This window comes from Xyrauchen texanus, chromosome 34 (genome assembly GCF_025860055.1).
Source record: "Xyrauchen texanus isolate HMW12.3.18 chromosome 34, RBS_HiC_50CHRs, whole genome shotgun sequence".
Lineage (NCBI taxonomy): Eukaryota > Metazoa > Chordata > Actinopteri > Cypriniformes > Catostomidae > Xyrauchen > Xyrauchen texanus.
This window is the reverse complement of record NC_068309.1, coordinates 26,471,958-26,493,888: the sequence shown is the minus strand read 5'-3', so window position 1 is coordinate 26,493,888 and position 21,931 is coordinate 26,471,958. Positions and strand designations below refer to the sequence as shown.

Genomic DNA, 21,931 nt, shown 5'->3' with positions numbered 1-21,931 from the left:
AAGTGAATAGTGAGTGAGGCTTGCCCAAAATCTGCCTTTGGTGCTCAATGGAAAAAAGTCAATCATACAGCCAGATAATACTGGATAATGACATATTTAAATTTGTAGGTGAACTATCCCTTTAAGCTTAAGAGGCACTGAAAAAAAGAGAAGAAAAGAAAAATGACCTGATTGTGAAAGTCTGTCTTTAGCTTTGGAGCAAGGGAGGAGCTCTATCCTACCACATAGAGACGTCACCTCAGTATGTAATCGCTCTAGCTCATAACCTGGGCTCTCCGTCTATATAATTAAACACAAAAAAGGGAAGATCATTTGTTAGGGCTCTCAATTATGTAAACTTCTATTTGTGTAGAGTTGCAATAGTTTCCTGAACAATGGGATACCTGTTGGATGTCTTGCAATGTCTGGATGACACGGATGTAATCCAGGTAGACACGACCAGATGTGTCCCAGCCTTGAATCTGAACACTGCGTTCTGGCACTGCCAACCCCTCCAGGTACTCCAGGAGATACTTATGATTATCATTAATGATGCAATCTGAAGAGGAAAAACAGGAAGGAGAAATGTGTTAGCTTTTAAAAGGGAAAGGAATAGATCACCCAAATATGAAAATATAATTGACACATTACATCATTTACAGTCATGTTGTTCCAAACCGATATGACCTACATTCTTCTGTGAAAAATATAAATTAGATGTTATGCAGAATGAAAGACAACAGTCATCCTTTTGATGCATTCTTTTTTTTTTTTTTAACCATATAATGGAAGTGAATGCTGACTGAGTCAGTCGTGCCTAACATCTCAATTTGTGTTCCATGGAAGAGTCACAGATTTGGAGCAACATTAAGTTACGTGATGTCAGAATTAAATTTGGGGTGAACTGCCCCTTTAAAAGTACAAATGGTTATTAGAGGTAGACGATATACATCTGAAGTCAGAAGTTTACATAAACCTTTTTCCTGATATTTAATCATAGAAAACATTTCCTGTCTTAGGTCTGTTAGGATCACTACTTTAAGAATGTGAAATGTCAGAATAATAGTAGAGAATTATTTATTTCAGCTTTTATTTCCTTCATCACATTTCCAGTGGGTCAGAAGTGTACATACACTTTGTTAGTATTTGGTAGCATTGCCTTTAAATTGTTTTCAGCAATTCAAGCTTCTCACAATAAGTTGCTGGAATTTTTGTCCATTCCTCCAGACAGGTGTCAGGATTTAGGCCTCCTTACTCGCACACGCCTTTTCATTTCTGCCCAAAATCTTTCCATTTCCAAACTTTTTTTTATTGGTATTTTGACAGAACAACATAGATTGACAATTACATGGATAGGATCATTATATAAAGGAATGCCCTCATTATAAAACACATTAACTCCCACCCTTACCATCCCCACACATGCACAAGAACAAAGCATCAGAAAATGGTTTGAGTTCCAGGGCTGAGAATGTTATAAGTATCATTGCTAACACTGTTCTACATAATAGAGAAATACTAAACCGTAATAATGAATCTTTAAAATATACATTTTACAAGAGCACGCACGAAGCGAGCCGCAGCGACACCGGCAATAGCGGTAATGATTCTCAATATGTTGGAAAATCAGCAAGGAGACTGTCTGAACATTTAATTTATTGAGAGAAATGAACATTAGAGTTGTGCCGACAGATGATGATCTCAGGGATCGACGATGGTCAGAGTGATTGCCAATAGCTGATGTTTATGACCGTCAAGATGATATCTGGCAAATTATCCCATTAACGTATTCAATTATTATTATTATCATCAAATTAATATTACAATAATTTGACCGTATACACAAAGACACACACTTGAAGAAAGACACTTTATTATTTTATTAAGAACAGATGACAGAAAAGCCATCTATGCGCTTGCATGACGTACTGATAAAGAGGCATGCAGTCTCGTGGAACCCGCGCATATAAAAGTTTCTCACTCTTTGTTTCTGTCTTACGGAAAAAATATTTTTTTACGAGTACTGCAAATGACCGCAAACATCTCATCTCAGGAGGTGCTTTGAGTTCAGTTCACTATTTCCACAGTGCAGATTATTGTGAACGTAACTGCAGCCTGTAAAATAATACAAACTATATAAAATACAAAAACACGTTCACCTCGAACCATGATTTATATTTCAGTAATTATCATAGTCATTACAATTATTATTTTTACATTTATAATTGTTTTTATGTCTTTATTTGTGCAAGTAATTTTCCAAATGCATGTTAAGATGGATTCTTGCCTGATGGTAAATGGAAAGGTGGTTTGTTATATATATATATATATATATATATATATATATATATATATATATATATATATATATATATATATATATATATATATACACACACACACACACACACACACACCTAAAAGGATTATTAGGAACACCATACTAATACTGTGTTTGACCCCTTTCGCCTTCAGAACTGCCTTAATTCTACGTGGCATTGATTCAACAAGGTGCTGAAAGCATTCTTTAGAAATGTTGGCCCATATTGATAGGATAGCATCTTGCAGTTGATGGAGATTTGTGGGATGCACATCCAGGGCACGAAGCTCCCGTTCCACCACATCCCAAAGATGCTCTATTGGGTTGAGATCTGGTGACTGTGGGGGCCATTTTAGTACAGTGAACTCATTGTCATGTTCAAGAAACCAATTTGAAATGATTCGAGCTTTGTGACATGGTGCATTATCCTGCTGGAAGTAGCCATCAGAGGATGGGTACATGGTGGCCATAAAGGGATGGACATGGTCAGAAACAATGCTCAGGTAGGCCGTGGCATTTAAACGATGCCCAATTGGCACTAAGGGCCTAAAGTGTGCCAAGAAAACATCCCCCACACCATTACACCACCACCACCAGCCTGCACAGTGGTAACAAGGCATGATGGATCCATGTTCTCATTCTGTTTACGCCAAATTCTGACTCTACCATCTGAATGTCTCAACAGAAATCGAGACTCATCAGACCAGGCAACATTTTTCGAGTCTTCAACCGTCCAATTTTGGTGAGCTCTTGCAAATTGTAGCCTCTTTTTCCTATTTGTAGTGGAGATGAGTGGTACCCGGTGGGGTCTTCTGCTGTTGTAGCCCATCCGCCTTAAGGTTGTGCGTGTTGTGGCTTCACAAATGCTTTGCTGCATACCTCGGTTGTAACGAGTGGTTATTTCAGGCAAAGTTGCTCTTCTATCAGCTTGAATCAGTCGGCCCATTCTCCTCTGACCTCTAGCATCAACAAGGCATTTTCGCCCACAGGACTGCCGCATACTGAATGTTTTTCCCTTTTCACACCATTCTTTGTAAACCCTACAAATGGTTGTGCGTGAAAATCCCAGTAACTGAGCAGATTGTGAAATACTCAGACCGGCCCGTCTGGCACCAACAACCATGCCACGCTCAAAAATGCTTAAGTCACCTTCCTTTCCCATTCTGACATTCAGTTTGGAGTTCAGGAGATTGTCTTGACCAGGACCACACCCCTAAATGCATGAACAACACACATTTTAAAAGCACTAATTTTGAAATTTTAGTTAAAGTAAATACTAAAAATATGTTCAAAGTTTGAAAACAAGGTGTCTTGCTTTATTGTGTAGGCTTAACGGAAATTATCCCATAGTACCACCTAGCGTCCAACCAGCGGTAATACGAGTGTTCGTCATTTTCTTTTTTCTTGACCGGTGGACCAAGACTCTTCTTGTCCACTAATGGTTAGTTGACTATCAGGGGGCAGCCCTAATGTAGTCCGAAGGATTTCCTAAACTTGGTCCAAATTCTGAGTGAATTCGAAATGACAGTGTTTGACACAATTCTGTTGACAGCCAAGTGGAGCTGAAAACTTAACAGAAGGTAAATCATATTTAGTTTCGTCAGTGTCGACCCAGGGCGGATAATCATGGGATAAGTGGGGATTATTCCAGTATATAATCTTATTGATATTGCATGCCCAGTAATAATGGTGGAAATTTGGAAGAGCCAGGCCACCTTTTAACTTGGGAAGTTGAAGGATAGATTTCTTAAGATGCGAGGGTTTGTTGCCCCAAAGGAAAGGTTGCATCATACAGTCCAAATAAAATTAAAAAAAAAGACCAAGTGATGTGTATAGGAATATGCTGAGTGTGCGTAATTTAGGAAGAGTGATCATTTTAATAAGGTTAACACGGCCAGCAAAGGATAGGGGATGTGTGGACCATCTTGCCATGTCCTCAGTTCGATCTATGAAAGGTAGAAGATTGACTAAATAGCTGACCATATGGATTCGTAAAAAATACTCCTAGATATCTAAAGCCAGCTTAAGATAATTTGAAAGGAAACTGAGAGAACGATAAGTTTCCTAGCTTCAGGGCTGACAGGAAATCGTTCTCTTTTCTGCAAATTTATTTTATAGCCAGATAAATTAACAAAATTGTCTAAGACTTCTAGGAGCGCATGAATTTAGTAGGAAGGGTTGGAGACAAGAAGTAATAAATGTGCATACAGGGAAAGTTTATGAGTTAACCCAAAAAGAGAGATAACTTCAAAAGCCTAGAGATTGCAGAGCCAAATTGCTAGTAGCTCAATGGCAAAATTAAAGAGCAGAGGGAAGAGAGGGCCTCCCTGCCATGTCCCCCAGATGTAGGGGGAAAAATGGGATTGTGCATCGTTTGTATGTACTGAAGCATGTGGTGATGTGTAGAGAAGCCCATCCCAAATTTCTCAAAAAAGTCCCATTCAACTCTATCGAAGGCTTTCTCGGCATCTAAGGTATGATGACTTCCGAAGATGCGGAGCAAGGGGAGGACAGAATATTGAGAAGTCTCCTAGTATTAAAAAAGAATGGTCTCCCTTGAATAAAGCCTATTTGGTCTTTCGAAATTTAAAAAGGGAAAAACTTTTGAAGGTGGAGGCTCAATTTTGGATAAAACTTTGAAGTCAACATTTAAAAGGGAAATAGGTCGGTAACTTCTGCACATCACAGGGTCTTTTTCTTTTTTAAGAATAAAGGAGATGGAGGCTGCAGTAAGGGTTGATGGGAGATAGCCATCAAATTTTTGTGAGTACCAGAGGGGCTTTCAGATATGCAGCTAAATCAGCATAATAATCAGCAAAGGCAGAGTTAATGCATGCTTGATCGCATATCCCCTGTCGGAGATCTTATACACAAGATCCACCTAGAGGTGCTAGCAGCACGCGCCTGGTGCGCTAAGAGTTTCCCAGCTTTATCACCTAGCTCAAAGAAATGCTGCCTACTCTGTAAGAGCTAAGTAGTAATCACATTCTTCATGAGCAAATCAGGTTCTGAAAGTAATTTTAGTCATTTAGTGTATATGGAGGGAGATGGGGAGTCTTATCTATGTCCTGCAATTCACCTGATAAAATTGCTAGCTTAGAGGCATTCGACTTCCTCAGATATGAAATATAAATATATCATCTGACATTTTAAAAAAGGTAGGAAATCTCCAAGATATGGACATGTGACTACAGGCAGGAAAACTTAGATCGACAGATACAGGGGCATGATCAGAATTAACCAGGGGGTGATAAGTACAAGTTACGTTATGCAGCAATCTATTTATTATCTAGTAGGAAGAAATCGATCCAAATAAACTATGTTGAACATGGAAAAAGTATGAAAAGGCTTCACCCTGATGATCCTTAAATCTCCAAGTATCCAAGAGACCTTGCTGAAAATAATAATGAAGTACTACATTGGCCGATTTAGATTTTTAGAGGAAGATCTTTCCAATGAAATCCTGTACTAGGTTAAAGTCTCCACCTATAATGATATAATGGTTGCCAACGCTTGGTAGGCTAGAAAATAATTTAATAAAAAAACTTGTTGTACCAGTTAAGGGCATAAACGGAAGCAAGAATGACCGGAGTGTTATAAACCCTGCCTGCGACAAAATGGCCATTTGAGTCAGACATGGTGATGAACGGATCAAACCGAACCGATTGGCGGATAATGATGGCAGCATTTACTTGTGAAGCAACAAAGATATTTAGACTTGCTTTAAGAGAATGTATATTAAATATAAGTGTATTTTGAATATAAGTGTACATTAGGGCTGCACGATTTGGACAAAAAGTAATTGCGATTATTTTTAAAAATATTGCGATTGCGATTTGAACTGCGATTATGATGTTTTCCACATGTTCAACTGCAAAAAGGCTACTGGGGTTTTCACACTTGAGCCTTCTTAAAAAGAACCAAACTGAGACCTTTTGTCAGTTTAACCACAAACAAATAAATAAACAGTGAAACGAAGTCTTCATATCCAAATGTTACCATCCACCATGTACCTGTTTTTGTCCATTTAGTGACAGGATCTTAGCACACTAATCATTGACATTAGTTTTTGAAACAGTCAACTTGAATATTTGGGATGCTCCAATCAGGATTTTAACATCTCCGATTTTCTTTTCATCTCAATCGATGCTGATCATTTAACTTTTATCAGCAGCTCTGTCAAAACTGATTATAAGTAAACCCTCTGCTCAATGTCACTGTTAACTACATTTCCCTGTCAGTAATACCATAGTCGTTGCCTAGTTTTCGCTGCCAGTCAATAATTCAGTATACTCAAAATATAATTTTAAAATATAAATGCTACTCTTTATTCTAGGCCTTAGAAACTAGTAGGCTTATACAATCTATTCTTTACTGCATATAAGATAATCTGTATATAATAAAAATAATTTTTATTCATTATTTTATTTAAATTAGCAATGCATTATATTACAGTAACTCAATATTTGATATAGATTTATTATATGCATGTTCCTTCCTTTTCATTTTGTTGGATGTTGGTAATATATTAGTTGCGCTCTCACTTGTTTCCGTGGGAAATGTAATAAGAGTGACACGCTAGTAAAAGTAAACAAATGACAGGAGACTGGAGGAAGAGATGCTTCTGGACACTACAGGTGTTACTGTTAATGCTGTTTGCTCAGCAATCATTTAATAAAGATGTTTGAATTATACCCCATCTTGTATTCCACGTTATTATGAGACCTGTTTCTTGCGGAGACTGAGAAGCTGTTACCGAAGATAATAATAAAAAAACGCTTCATGCAGGACGTATACAGTTTAGTGTAAATAAAGTGTTTAGCGCACGAAAGCAAACGGAACTGAACTCTGATCACTTCTGTTACTCCAAGAATGAGAGGGAGTTGTGGAGCACAGAACTGCTCTGAAAACACTGTATTAATGCTCTAACTTAATACACACCGGACAGAGCTGCGCAGATAAACTTTGAAGCGAGCATACTATTTATTTAATTAAATCGCAGCCCTTTGCAATTTAATAATCGCACAAGGCCATATCGCGGTTTCGATTTCATTTCGATTAATTGTGCAGCCCTAGTGTACATTTTCAATTGGTTATACTTCTGTGAGTGCAGTAAAGACAAAATATAATTCTATTCAAAATCTATTCTCAAAGCAAGTCAAAATATCTTATAGGCTGCTTCTCAGGTAAAAGCATATTTTCTAAAGATTTTAGATATTTTAAAATTTGTATTTTTTATATTATATTCAAAATTCTCAGATAACAAATTTTCTCTTCTGCAGTATAGCCGCTAAAGAAAATGTACATAGTTTTAAAGGAGTTTGGGATATTCATATTTCAAAACAAGCTAAAACAAAAACAAATAAAAAAATTATTTTATTTGCAGTGTATAATGGAGTGAAGACTTCCTCTGACCTTTGTTCACTTCAATCCATCTTTAACTCACAAAAAAAACAAACTCTCTTATTAATAAAGCTGCGTATTGCCAATTTTCTTCACGATAAGAAATACACAGTGACATGATTCAATAAGTCGCGAGCCATCACGTTATAATCTAGCTGCAGCAAGCATGCAAGCTCAAGGGACGAGTGTCCCCATGACATCAGCTTGCTGCAGTTTAAATTTCTCCCCCTTAGATTGGGACATTCAAGTAACTCATAGATGAGGCACTGACCGCACAGAGAAATGCCAGTTTCGGAGCTTGTAGTTATTTACATGATCTGCTTTCGTATTATTTGAATTTTTTATAAAGCTATCACGCATTAAATATAACTTCATTAAAGATGTAACGCCGCAGTTTTTCCTTTAAAGATGCTCCAAATGCAAGCTTTACTTCAGCATCCAGCTCTACTTATTCCACAAAGAGTGTGCTTCTGTCTCAACTAATTTTGTATTTTTGTATATTAATTGCCTCATACTTGGCGATCTACATTACCTGAATCTGTTTGGAAAGTTTAGAGTGCATCTGGACTGTGAGGTGTAATTCTTCCTCTACTAGGTCAGGCGCAAGCTGCAGTGCTGCTCTTGCGCATTATCATTAGAGTTTAATGTGATTAACATTATCATGTTTAGTTAAATGAGATCAAACGACTATTTGCCAATGCAAATTTTTGACGACAATTTTTTTTATAGTTGACGTTGTTGATAACGTTGACTAATCCATTCAGCCCTACTTCAGGTGCTTGGAAATTTCTCCTAAGGATAAACCATATGTGAAGGTCCACAATTTTTTTTCTGAGATCTTGGCTGATATCTTTTGATTTTCCTATGATGTCAAGCAAAGAGGCACTGAGTTTGAAGGTAGGCCTTAAAATACATCCACAGGTACACCTCCAATTGACTCCAATTAGCCCATCAGAAGCTAAATTAGGCTTGACATAATTTTCTGGAATTTTCCAAGCTGCTTAAAAGGCACAGTTAACTTCTGACTCACTAGAATTGTGATCAATTAAAAGTGAAAAATCTTTCGGTAAACAATTGTTGGAAAAATTACTTTTTGTAATGTCATGCCCAAAGTAGATCCTAAATGACTTGCCAAAACTATAGTTTGCTAATATGAAATCTGTGCAGTGGTTAAAAAATTAGTTTTAATGACTTCAACCGAAATGTAAACTTCTGACTTCAACTGTATATAGTTTTAACACTTAACGAGAGGAAAGGAAGCTGGAACCGGCTGACAGAGCACAGACATTTATTGTCAGACTTTTCAGCGGTCCACAATAACACTTTTTAGCCGTACATTTAACATATATGCTTCTTTTCAGCACCCACACTTCTGGCACGCAGACCTACACAAACAAGCTTCCTGTGTATCTCTCTCTCCTGTCTGCCGATGTATCTTCTCCTTCAGTACTCCCGCTACCCCTCGCTGGAACGCAAGGCCAGTGTGGCATGCAGGTGAAAGTCATTCGCCAGTTATCTATCTTCCCTGCCTAGCCTTGCCCAGATGCCGCTCTACTCACCACAATCGGTTTAACCAATTTATCAGTTCTGATAATTGCTTTATGGAACTAGCGGTTATTAGCAAAAATCTAGCCCTTACTGGACTTCCTAGGTTGCCTATTAAAGCCTGTAGACTGATTTTCATGTGAAGGGAGCGGGTCGCTTTTGCCAGGAAAATCCACAGGATGTGACGTTTATGCCCGCTCCCGAGAACCTTGCCTCTGCACTTCTGCTATTCAACAGCATCAACAGACAGTCTGCAACACTAGGTAACGTTATCTTAGAGATGGAATCCAGCAAACGTCCGGCTACCAGCACAAAAAACAAAAAAAAATTAGCTACTGAATCCTGTCTGGTTAAGCGGGAATGTGATCATGGTCGAGTGAAAACTAGAGTGAACATCGGCAGGGCATTTGATTCATGGAGGGACCTTAATTTGGTTTTGGGGATCAAAACAGACCCTGAATTGGCATTCTTCTTTTTGGACAGTTAAGCTTCCATAACTGCAAAGCATATGAAATATAGTGCCATAAGGATTGATCTGTGTAATTTTAGCTAACTTGAACTTACCTGCTAACGCTAATGAATTGCAAGCTTCCTTGCTTCATAACTTTCAAAAATTTAAAAGATCTTCTCTTTACACTAAAAGTCAGGATAATGTCAATATTAATCTGTAATTACTCAGCAAGGTAAACTACAATAACATATGAAATGAATTCATTAGTGTAACGTTACTTGGTTACAGAAAATATATTCATTCACTCGTGATCATGACCAACAGGTAGCTGGCTGCAGTTCACTTAATGGCCACAAGTGTCATTAATAGCAATGGTTTCTGAATCTTACATACTGCACCTTTAAAAATAAAGCATAGTAACGGAGCCAAGTCTCCGTCATTTCAAATAAGTCTCTGTGGTGTGTTTCAGGCTTGTTTAGGGTTTAAAGTCACACATTTTGCACCAAATCTTTTTTCTGATTATTACTGGGATATAGTTTGGTACGGCTGGGGGGGGCTAGATCAGGGATTTTATTTATTTTGTACTCTGGCCTCTATATCTGTGCCTACTAAGAAAATGTTGTAAAATTCTATGAATCGATTTTAAAAACTATCTGACAATTACTTGGTTATAAGCCTTTTCTATCACCTTAGTTCTCTGTATTGGCAAAATCCACTATCGTCAATCTCTAATATGTATTGATCGTCAATGTATAATATGTATTGATGCATAATATGTATTGATGCATAAGTATGTTTTTCGCTTATACCAACCTGAGGCCAGGTGCTGGATGACTATCCTATGGCAGTGATTCCAGTGGCCGGCCCTGTAAAGGTGCAAGGCCTCACGGTGTTTGTCTCCACTGCAGGCACGGATGGCCTTGGCTTGATGGATCCACTGGATGGGGATGAGCAACTTTTCCATGAGAAATCGCTCCTTCTCCATTGACTCTTCTGTCTCCTCCAGGGAGCAATGCAAGTTGAGCATCTTCCGCACTGCACTTTCTCTAGATCTGTGCAGTCACATAATAGAGATCATCTAATGCACATTTCAACTCATCACTGTGTTCTGGATTAAAATACTACTGCTATACCGCATAGTCATCAACTAAACATGTACTCAGAAAAACAGAGACTAACCCAGAGTCAGGTATGTGCAGCAGCACAAAGATAGCCATCTCCCATAGTCCAGTGCTCTCCAGCTGGGCAGCATAGCTGGTGTGCAGCAAGCCCTGGCATGAGGTGGAAAGGTGGTTGTAGTTCAGAGCCTGCAACACGTTCCACAGGTGCCAGCTCAGCCGGTAATCAAGACGATCAGCAGTTACTGTGCTGGGATCTAGTAGCTGTTGTAAGCTGTAGTGCCTGATGAGGAAAATGGCACAGAACAGCAAAATCAGACCACTCAAAGACAAACATAACCAAATGGGTTGTAGGGGGTGTGTACTGAGCAAAATGGTATGGATTCACTTTTTCAATTTATTTAAAGACCTGGAACCAGAGAGACAGATTACCAACCTGTCACTGTAAAGTTTGAGCAGGTGGAAACAGATATCATAGAGCGCCCTTTTGGATTCAGTCTCCATTTCTTCATCGCAATCCAAAAACTCAATTTTATCAGCATAGGGAGGTAAAGGACAGCAAGCATACTTTTTCCCTTCTTCTGAACCCTGCAATAAATACAAATATAAAAGATGATCATCAGACAAATTGTTATATTACATTGTATGTGCCCTGTAAATGAGTTTAAAGTCATTTAAATGTTTAAAATTAATAATTTCTTCAAATGTTATGTCCTGTTTTTAGAGTTAAAAAGGTAACCAAGGTAATTAATTTCATTATAATATTTTTCTTTGAATACATGTTCTGTCTACTTACATTTATTTTAGAAATATCTATAGGCTACAAAGATTAAAAAACAAACAACAAAAATCTTGGTATAAAATTGTCACTTCCTATGTAGCAAAATTGAAACATCTAAAAGTAACAGATACACCTTCCAAAAATATTGTGTTGCAAGGTACCTGAAAGGCAGCTTCATATTTGGCGAGAGCATCAGCTATAGAAGCAGTGGGAGGCAGCATGTACCAAAGATGAACAGCAACACACCGTTTCCAATCGAGCTCAGAGCAAACGTTTATACAGCAGTCTGTTGACTGCCAAACCTTAAAAACATGAGGGTTTAGATAGAAAGAAAATTAGAAGAACCAGTGTGATGACATTTCCGTTACTTACTGGCTTGCCTGCAAGCAGAGCGAAGATTAGTAATCTCTCCTCTTCTATAAAGGAGTCAATCTGCATCCTGTTCCAGTCACTCAGCTGTAGAGCCAAAAGATCTCTACAATACTGAGAGCCCACAGCCTGAGACAGCATTAGAGAAAGGCGATGGTCCCCTAAGGAGACACGCACAGTCCATATATGAACCAAAACTTAAGCTGCTATACATAATGCAACTATACATGAAGAAAGTGTACATACTAAAAGTGTACACTAAAATATGCAGCAACATCAGAAGTTCATTATCGAAATAAAATTTACCAAGGAACTCTTCAGAGCTCAACAGAAAAATGTGTACACTCACCACTTTTCTGGGCTAGTTTGCATGCCTTACTAATGCAGTGGCCAGTTAGGTAAATGAATACAGCCCCAGCATGGTTGCGTTGCAGGGCAAGGCCCACCTCCTCCTCAATACACTCGGCTGCACTCTCAGACAGCCAGTGCGAGAAGCTCCTACGGCGCTCAAGCTGCTGCTGGTAGTCTGAATATTGCTCAGACTCTACCTCCTGGTCACCCAAACGACCCCACAGAGCAGCACACAAAGTCCAAACCTGCCGCCAGTGAGCCAGGCCAGCTAATGGGAGAGATCAAAAGTATTTTAAAGTTGTTTTATTCCAAAACTTTTAGTTGTCAGCCATGTGTAGGGGATACTTTAATTCTTACACAATCTACTCTATAGAAAACCACATACTACACAAAACTATGTGGTTATGGAGCACAAAACTCACACTTAAGGCCTTTGCACACCAAAGGCGATCTGAATATGAGAATCACTAATGAAATCGCCCTTTCCCATAGAAAGTGAAGCGAATGTTCACCATTGGCACATTTATGCATTTACAAAAGGTGGAGCTAATCGACAAGCAATTGTACACCAGTATGGTAGGTGGCTCATCGCACCTTTGAACTGGCCCTCTGCTCATCACCAGGTGAGAATAACCACTTAACAAGTATGCAAAACAAACAAGGAAATAAATTGGTTCTTTAGTGAGCTGATCGAAAAAATAAAAACGCATCTCTCTACAAGCTGCAGCAGCAATTATGAGTGTGTTGTTTGCTCAACGAGAAAAGAGAACTTTTGGGACACTTCACAAACCATTTCAGTTCACCTGCTGGACAAGTTGAATGACAGTATGATCATGTGTACACAGTCTGAGGGATGTTTAAAAAGAAGTGTAGAAAAGCGTCTGGCTAGGATTCCAAAATTGCATCTAAATGTCCAGGATTTGGCTTTATCTTCATAATGACATGCTCTCTACAGTTAGAAAAATCATTGTGTATTTGATACTGCACATCAGTTTTCATGAGTTTACATTATGTCCTTTTGTGTGATTAACCTGGCTGAGAGCAGCAGCGTAAACTCTTTCAAAGTACTTTCTCTCTCGCCCGTCTGTGTGCTTTATGTGTGTGCGCATGAAAGGGAATGCCACACATGCTCTGCAGCTCTCATCCAGAAACATCAATAACGCAAGTATACTTTTAAAAGAACGTTCCCCAACTCTGCAAATTATTAAATAGAACAAATGATTTATCAGACTCTTACTACGCAAATCCATTTCTAACTGAAAATGATGACTATATCGAGACAAAATCAAATATGCTACATATTAGGGACATTTAAAATAATATGACGGATGAAATAGACCATGGAAATTGTACAACTCAGTCCATTACATATTTGTAGTGCAACCTCTGTGTTTTACCTGTAAAGTTGGCACTTGCGTTTCAATGGCAAAATAGTCAGAAAATACAATTTAGAACACAAGAGAAAAATAAGTCTCTATTCACCTATTATCCATACTAAAAATAATGTGAAAAAAATAAAACACGTCACCTCAAGGAGAGTTTGTCATGAAAAAAAATGTCTTTAGTGAAGTAGGCTAAGACTGAAAAGTGTGAAGTGTAGTTGAATAAAAATTTATTTATAATGGTATCTGATCTTTTTTTTAAATATATATTCAGTTAAAAGTTTTAATATTAACATTTATTAAACATTTAATAAATTACATGTATTTCACCAATATTTTTCCTACTAAATTGAAAAATAAAAAAAATGGAGAAAAACTAAATTACAATTTGAAATATCATCTCTGGTTGTAATGACTGATGCAGCTTTCACTTTCTTTAGTCCATGTTTTGAGAGGAGGGGGAAAAATCAACAAATAACTTAAAAAAAAAGTCAACAAAACACAATAAAAATGGTTAAACGGACAGTTTTGTTTTCATACACTTGGGGCATATGCTTTCACTCTGAAACCACTTTGAAATTTGTTCAGCAGGATACTAATCTTAAAATGCGAATATGAAATGCAACAGGTGTTTTTGCTGCATTTATATTGACAAATTGTTTTTAAAAGAAGCATGTTGAGTTTATGGTTATAATTTTAATTCAGATCCATGAACAGATTAATTCGGACTCAACCTGTTATGGACTCGGTCTTGAGTTAGGACTTCCCCTTTTGGACTCGGACTTGATTGTTTAAAGACTGACTCGACTCCAACACTAGTATGAAGTAAAACAAAAAACACTGCATACCATCTGTTCCTGTCTCTTTGTTGACCTCCACAATCCATTCGGCATACTCATGCAGAGCGTCCACTCCTTTTGCTGGCTTGATAAAGGGACAAGGATCCTCAGTGTTGATTGTGCTATGTTTCAGCCCGATCTCCAGTGGTCTATGGTACAGGCTCTCAGCTGATTCCTTGGGTTCAAGACCCACAACCTGCTCCACACGCACTTTAAATGGACTTTCAGTGATCCTGGGGTCATACAAAGATGGGGAAAAATACTCTGAGAAAAGATTTTGCCATATGTGAGGTTCTTGTAGACCAATCATGTTACCCTTATTATGATGACAATTGATTGGTTTGAGAGAAATACTGTTTCCTATAATAGGAAAGCTAACCTTATTATTATGATAAAGCTTCAGGAAGTTAAGGACAACTGGATGAAACTGCAAATTCATATTATTCACAGAACTGGGAAATGCTAAACTTACAGTTTACTCTTAGTTGGTTTGGGCAAGAAGCCAAATCCCATGCTCTCCGTTGCCTGCTCCTTCATTGCTTCAGTGACACTAATTTGATCTCCACTGTGTACCAGTGTCCAATTAGGCCCCCAGCCAACTCTAAAAGATCGGCCTCTAAAGAGAGCAGCGTCCATCAGCAGACGGCCTTTCCCTGCAGTTATAGAGCTCTCCAGAGGGACAAGCCCCCCTAGCCTGCGGGCCCCCACAGTCCGTAGAGTAGATTCTGGGGGAGGGGGTGGCAACAGGAAGGAGGGGCCCAATGAAGGCCATGGGGCTTCAGTTGCTAATGTTTTACTAAGCTTCTGAGGGATTCCACCAAAAGGAGCCTCTGGCAACTGTGAAAAGAGCCCTCCTCCCGAGGTGAACTTGGACTGTAGCAGGCCTCCAACTGTGAGGGCAAAGTCATTGAAATTGATTATCAGACATCAAACTAGGGCTGCATGAGTTGGTCAAAAAGAACAATGCGTTTAATTAGACAAATTTAGCGGAGTGCTTTGCATATCAAAACACATTATAAGCAACCCCACAACAGTCAAAGTTTAACAAACTCCAATCCACCAGTTTGTGTGAAGTGTGCACATACAGTATTACAAACAGCTTAAAAGTGCAATATTATGAGCACCACATGTATAGGAGTATGAATGAGTAATGGGTGATGCCTCTTCACTTTGAAACATGCAGCACATGCAGACTTTACATTTATTTAAAAAAAAAAAAAAAAAAAAAAGACAGCATTGTGCATTTTAAAAGGAATATTCCAGGTTCAATACAAGTTCATCTTAACAGAGCATTTGTAGGATATTATTCAAAAACACAAAAACAATACACTCGCCCCTTGTTTGTCTAAAAAGATTATTTTAAAGGGTTAAAGTAAACCACTAACAATGGAAGTATGGGAACAGACTGTAAACTAAAATACACAATTTAAAAAAGTATAGCCACAAGACATAAACATTATAACTGTTAATATAATTTTAGTGTGATACAATCGCTGTTCTTCATGATGCTTGTGTCATAAAATCACTTTACTGATGCTACATCGTCATGGCCAAGCAGTTGCAGTATTGGATATACTGTAATTTTATTCAGATAAGGCGAGTAAGTGATGTCAATCACACTAAAATCATGCTCCCACAATGTTTGCATCTTGTGGCTACACTTTTAAAACAATATTTATTTCAACATTTATGGACTGTCCCCATTCACTTGCATTTTAAACCACTTTTTTATATAAATAAATGAGAAATCAAAATTGTGGAAATCATCATTATGCCACAACTCCTGTTACTTTAGCTCAACTTTTATTGAGATGGAACCTTCCTTTAAAAATAAAGTAAATATCATGATTTTTATTTTATTTCGATTGTACAGCCCAAAATGAATTGGCACAGTTCACGTAAGTATTCTTCCCACAAGCATGTCAATAGTGTTAACTGCAGCTCTCATTAATTGCATTAATTATACTGGCGTACTTGATGTGCGGCCAATTCCAGAAAGTTGGACTTTGGGGGAGGCCACTTCCTGTGAGAGCTTTGAGGAGACATGTTCTTGATACAGGTCACACTCATCATCCTCTGCAAACAGAGAGGCCTTCATGATCTGTGTTGAATACAAGTCAACGTTATTAAAACAGCAGAACATCGGATGTGAAAATTTTGACTGAAGAATGACATGATTGAGTAGATATGCACGCTACCTGTAAGGTATGAGGGTTGATACCCATTGAAGAAGCGAATTGACTGGAGGCAGAAACCCGCTCGTGTTCAGCAGGAGTCTCAGCTCTCAGTTTGCTCTCCTCGAATGCAGTTCTCTCTCCATCCTCCTCACCCAAAACACTGTCTACTGTGGGTTCTTGAGTAATGTCAGCCATGTCGCTGTCCAACTCCGACACACGGCTGAGAAGCTCAAAAACTGCAGTACTCTACACACAAAATTATCAAGTCAGGTTTTCCCCTTGATTTTAGTGCAGAGTTCTATGATCTGAATTTATGTATAATACGAAGTAGACATAATATATTGCTACACCTCTGGTTAGTCCAAAAATCTGCTAATTAAACTTCACTTTAAAAAACTTGGTGAAAAGATTTGTCAGGCTATAAGGTTTCAGCTGCTCTGTATTCAGAACATTGTTTTGAAAGCATTTCTGTGTAACCCATGAATCTGACTGACACAAACAATTTATCTTTATTGTACTTTTATTTGTCACTGAAATACATGGCAAAACAGAAGCAAATCCACACACTGTCGTTCATACATTTGCAATCTCTACTATACGAAAACCTAATACATTCTAAAAACCCACAAGTTCATTTTTCTGGAAAATAACTGATCAGATATCCCTTTATCACTGTATTTAAAAATTATTCTTAATAAATCTCCATGTATAAAGAAGAAATCTAAAATACACCTGTATTTCCTCATTCTTTGCATGTGTTGCACAAATCTCATTACAAAGAAATATACTTCATATATTTTGGCAAGATAAAAGAATCCAAGAATCATTAAATAATAAACTTTAAGCTTTTCTGCATCATACTTGTCAAAACACATTCAGAATTAATTTGTATCATTGTTTAATAAATCAAAACAATGTTTTCATTATAGAAAATGCTTTACTGAATAAAGAATTGTGTCCTGGCTGGTGTTATGATCGGAAGACAGGTCATCCTTAGGGGATGAAGTCAGCTGGAGCGCCCTTGTTTTGAGAGTGGTTCATGGAGTTGGGCAGGGTGGCAGCATTTGAGGGGTTGATATATAGAAGGCTGGGCAACATGGGTTAATTTGATTAAAAAAAATGGTGCAGTTATTTGGACTTTTTGGAGGGCTCTCAGGGGAGACGGAGGAGGGAGATAGACAACGTTAAATGTGTGTGCGCATTCTTACTGTTTTTTTTGTTGTGTTTATAAATACTTTGTTGATTTATTGTATATTTATGTGTCATTATTAATTTATTATCATCAGACCACTGAGGTGAGCATTTGTGTCAGGTGTGGGGGAATGTTTGAAGGGAAGGGTTTTAAGTTCATTTCATTTGATTCCGTATTTTCTGTCATGTTTATTTAATCTGTGACGCATCAATACAAATAAAAAAATACTTTACTGAAATTATGGAAAGATTTCAAACTCAAGACTTTTTATACCAGCCAAGCACCCACTAATTTTGACTGGAGAGCAAGGGAAAGGTGACCTTTCAGAGTATAAATATTATCATAGATAAAAAGGTACCTAATAAACACCCCAACTCTTTAAATACAACTCTTAGTATTTAAAATGTGTGCATAGTATAGCAATAACTTCGGAGTTCTAGGAGTCACAGGAGATTAGCATTTGAACCACTATAACGCTTTGCTCTCTCCCCAATGTCAGTGTTGATCTGGATTGAGGAGGGGGCACAGCATGTATGAGTGAACTCGAATGGCCCTCGAAGACCAAAGTGTGTCAGACTTGGTGTGTTCCTCAGTCTACCTGAGCCTGTGGCGGCATCTGCTGATGGGTCAGTGGAAGCTGCTGGATCCCAGAGGGAATGCCAGTCTTTAGCTTCTTTAGGTCGACCTTAGATGGGGGAACTTCCTCTTCTTCATCAGATTCCTGAAGGCCATACTTTGAGAAGTGGGCAACCTGTAGTGGAAAGAGAAATCAGTTTAAAGTCCAAATGCAGATGATTTTAGTTTAATAAAACGTTCTCAATTTATCCATGAAAAAGAGATGTGTAATACACAATTGGTAGTGACAGTATGATAACAAAATGTTGTGGGAAAGTGAGAGAAAATATGAAGTCGCCCATTAAAATAAATATTTAAAAAAATACTTCTAGATAGAAAGCTAGGGGTAAGTCATGTATACCTCAAACACCCAAGAGCCAGTTTCGGGCCGGTACTCCAGGAAGCGAGCACCCTGTTTACGTGAGGCAGCCTCCAGTCGGCCCTCATAATTCATCTCAATCAACCTCTCAGGACTCTTAATCTGAAAGCATGTTGTCTTGTCATTGGGCCACACACCATCAAGAGTGACCTCTGCTCGTCTGTGTATTACATGCAACAAAATAAGTTCAACCAACATGGAAAAATGCTTTTTCAAAAAGATTGACTAAAATGATCAAGTAGAACAAAAAAAAAAATGATCCATAGATAAATTACCTGTTGAGACCCTCACCCACAGGAGGCTTGTCTTGGTCATCAGGGTACACAATTACCTCCTTGCGTCTGAAGTGCACAATGTCATCCAGGTTCATGTTGGTAAGGTTCAACTCACCAGGTAAGAAAACTGACCCGTAGCCTGCAACACAAATAAAGCTCAAGTCATGATTAATTACACAAATTTTTTTTTTTTTTTTTTTTACAATGGCTTCATGCAAAAGTTTTTACCTTTCCTGCCAACAGTGAAGTTCTCCACAACACATTCTCCATTCTCATTCAACATCTTTCCTAATTCTTCCATGGATGGGATGGTGTAGTAGCCCAAACGGCTAAGAATTATACCTTAGAGAGGACAATTAAGACACAGAAACACTACATCAAACTGGCAATTCTTTAATAGAATGGCAAGAAACGTTACTCCTAACTGGTGTTTGTAAATTTTAAAGCCTACAATTGGTGGAACTAGCCTGCTGATTAAATCAACAGAGGCAAACATACCAGCAGGGTGAGGAGGTTTCTGAGCCTCCAGCTCCTCATCTCTCTCCTCCTGAATGGAATCCTCTGCCAGAGAGATCTCCTCACTGCTGGCCTCCAGGCCATTGCGATAGCTGGAAGCTCCCCGCATGTTAAACTCAGTGATGGTGTCCTGTAGTAAGGGGCTTGGCTTGGTGTGTGGAATGGGTTTAGTGATTGGGTTGGGGTAAAACTTTGAGACCTCCAGATTGTCCTCCCCACTTCTATCAACGGCCACTTCTCTGGTCTCTCCATCCACACTCAAACTGAAGTGTGACAAAGGAAAATTCATTAATATGCTACACAATAATTTAATGTATCATTAAAAAAATAAAGCATTACTGATTGCACCTTTAAAATAAACAAATGCATTTGCAAACTATTTTACTTTTATGACGACACATTTCAGAGTGAAACAGTATAGTTAACAAGAACAAAAAAGTCCCACAACAGTATGGAGCCAGACCTGAATGTTTGCTAAAAAAAAAAAAACAATGCCCAAGTAATTATTTGTCTATTGATAAACAATCCAAATGCCTACATGGCCTATGTGAGGTCAACAGAAAATAGAAGTTGTTTCAGATATGAATCAAAGTAATTCATTTTAAAGAAGATATAACATACTTGGAACAATAGTCACTTAAAGATCAGAAAAAAGTATCAAGTATATAATGATTTCACACTGAAAAAAAATACTTCAAACCAAAGTTAAGGGCTAATGTGAACAAACCAGAGTCCGTTCTGTGGATACTCTGAAGGGGAGGCCAGGTCATCAGCCTCTCTGTTCACAGAGTTGTTATACAGACTGCTGTTGTTGAGATTCTTCAACACAAGCTTTTTTATGCTCTTCCTAAAACATAACATCATAAAAACAGTAAGTGCACTAGAGTAGGGCCACTCATTTTGGACAATATTTGTAATAAGAGGATGTAGTACTTTATATGACTCGCTGTACTTACCTAGGCATGAAGGCTACATTGTTGAGAGATGGTTCATCATCATCAAGCCCATCAAAAAGCTGAGATTTGGAAGAGCCTGAGGAGGAGAGAGCTTTGGGACGCACACGTGTGGCAGGACGTGGGGTCAGTTTATATTGGGTGGGGGTCGTCAGGGCTTTCTGGGCAGCTGGATTTGTGGGCTTCAGACGCTAGTAAGGGAGAAGACGCAATCCATGTCAGCAATGAGTGTACTGTGCAACATCAGATCAATATTTTAATTAAAAACAAGTATTCTCTTATCGAGCCACTCACTAATCTAAATCAAACAACACTGGACAGGTGTGAACCAAGTAAATTTTATTCAAACCTCTTCTTTCTTCTTGGGGTCAGACAGTGGATTTCTGAAGAGAGGAGAGTCTCCAAAAGGTGAGTAGGCCAATGCACTGATCTGCTGTTGAATGACAGCCTGTTGAGCAGCTGCTGCACTCGGGTCAGTCAGAGCTATGAACAAAAAACATTTCCAATTATTTAACAAAACGGTCTACAGTGGGCTGCAAAAGTCCTCTGGTAAAAATGCTTCTTTTTAATAACCATTTTATAATTTAATACAAATATTTCATTATAAATTATGTTAGTAATTTGTGAGTAAATTAAAAATTTAAAAGAAAAACTGAATTTAAATATTTAGTATTTACTCATGCTTTAATAAGAGCATACACTTAAACCAGCAGAGGTTCCAAAATTAGTTCCAAGTTGTTTAGAACCTGATGACATGGTTTTCTGCAGAATTTAAGAAATTTTTAAGACCGCGTAAATGGAAACGTAGATCAGAAATGCAACATTATTGTTATTTTTACTTTTAAATGCAAAGGGAACATATATGGTAACATTTGAAAGATTACAAACTCTAATATCCACCGTACTACTAGGCCTGTCACAGTTACAAAAACAAAACCTCTGATAGTGGTTATTAGGGATGCACTGATTTTAAGTACAAGAGTAATATATTTAACCATGCACCTTTAACTTTAAAACTTCAGGCTTTTATTTTGACATTCTGAACTCTCCAGGAAGTCCTGTGAGTGGTATGTAGGGGAGCTCAAAGTAATTTAATTTGCTTATTCAAATTCTGGTAAAATGTTTGGATATAAATGCATATAAGCGAATTGAACTTTGAGCATCTACAACTGAGATGCTGTTCTTGAGTAGTGCTCAAATATTGCACACCAATGTGAAGGCTAAAAATAGCCACAGGTGCTTCACCAGCTTGCGCGTGAGTTTGTGTCAGAGCAGTGCCATTCACT

General features: G+C 38.1%; 1 protein-coding gene across 2 annotated transcripts in view; it reads right to left on the bottom strand.

The window, feature by feature from the left end:
- The window catches only part of LOC127627737 (nuclear pore complex protein Nup98-Nup96-like), a 42,643-nt gene that overhangs the window by 1,552 nt on the left and 19,160 nt on the right, over positions 1–21,931 (bottom strand). For both annotated transcript variants that reach the window (XM_052104252.1, XM_052104253.1), the window contains 20 exons: positions 20,995–21,128; positions 20,649–20,836; positions 20,420–20,539; positions 19,675–19,955; positions 19,405–19,518; positions 19,177–19,315; positions 18,884–19,061; positions 18,506–18,658; positions 16,737–16,961; positions 16,513–16,639; positions 15,011–15,428; positions 14,548–14,771; positions 12,316–12,585; positions 11,970–12,127; positions 11,759–11,899; positions 11,253–11,404; positions 10,878–11,099; positions 10,512–10,750; positions 384–538; positions 168–279 (listed from right to left, as the gene is read on the bottom strand). In XM_052104252.1, the coding sequence (XP_051960212.1) occupies positions 168–279; positions 384–538; positions 10,512–10,750; positions 10,878–11,099; positions 11,253–11,404; positions 11,759–11,899; positions 11,970–12,127; positions 12,316–12,585; positions 14,548–14,771; positions 15,011–15,428; positions 16,513–16,639; positions 16,737–16,961; positions 18,506–18,658; positions 18,884–19,061; positions 19,177–19,315; positions 19,405–19,518; positions 19,675–19,955; positions 20,420–20,539; positions 20,649–20,836; positions 20,995–21,128 (3,750 nt within the window). The remainder of the gene's footprint in view (positions 1–167; positions 280–383; positions 539–10,511; positions 10,751–10,877; positions 11,100–11,252; positions 11,405–11,758; positions 11,900–11,969; positions 12,128–12,315; positions 12,586–14,547; positions 14,772–15,010; positions 15,429–16,512; positions 16,640–16,736; positions 16,962–18,505; positions 18,659–18,883; positions 19,062–19,176; positions 19,316–19,404; positions 19,519–19,674; positions 19,956–20,419; positions 20,540–20,648; positions 20,837–20,994; positions 21,129–21,931) is intronic.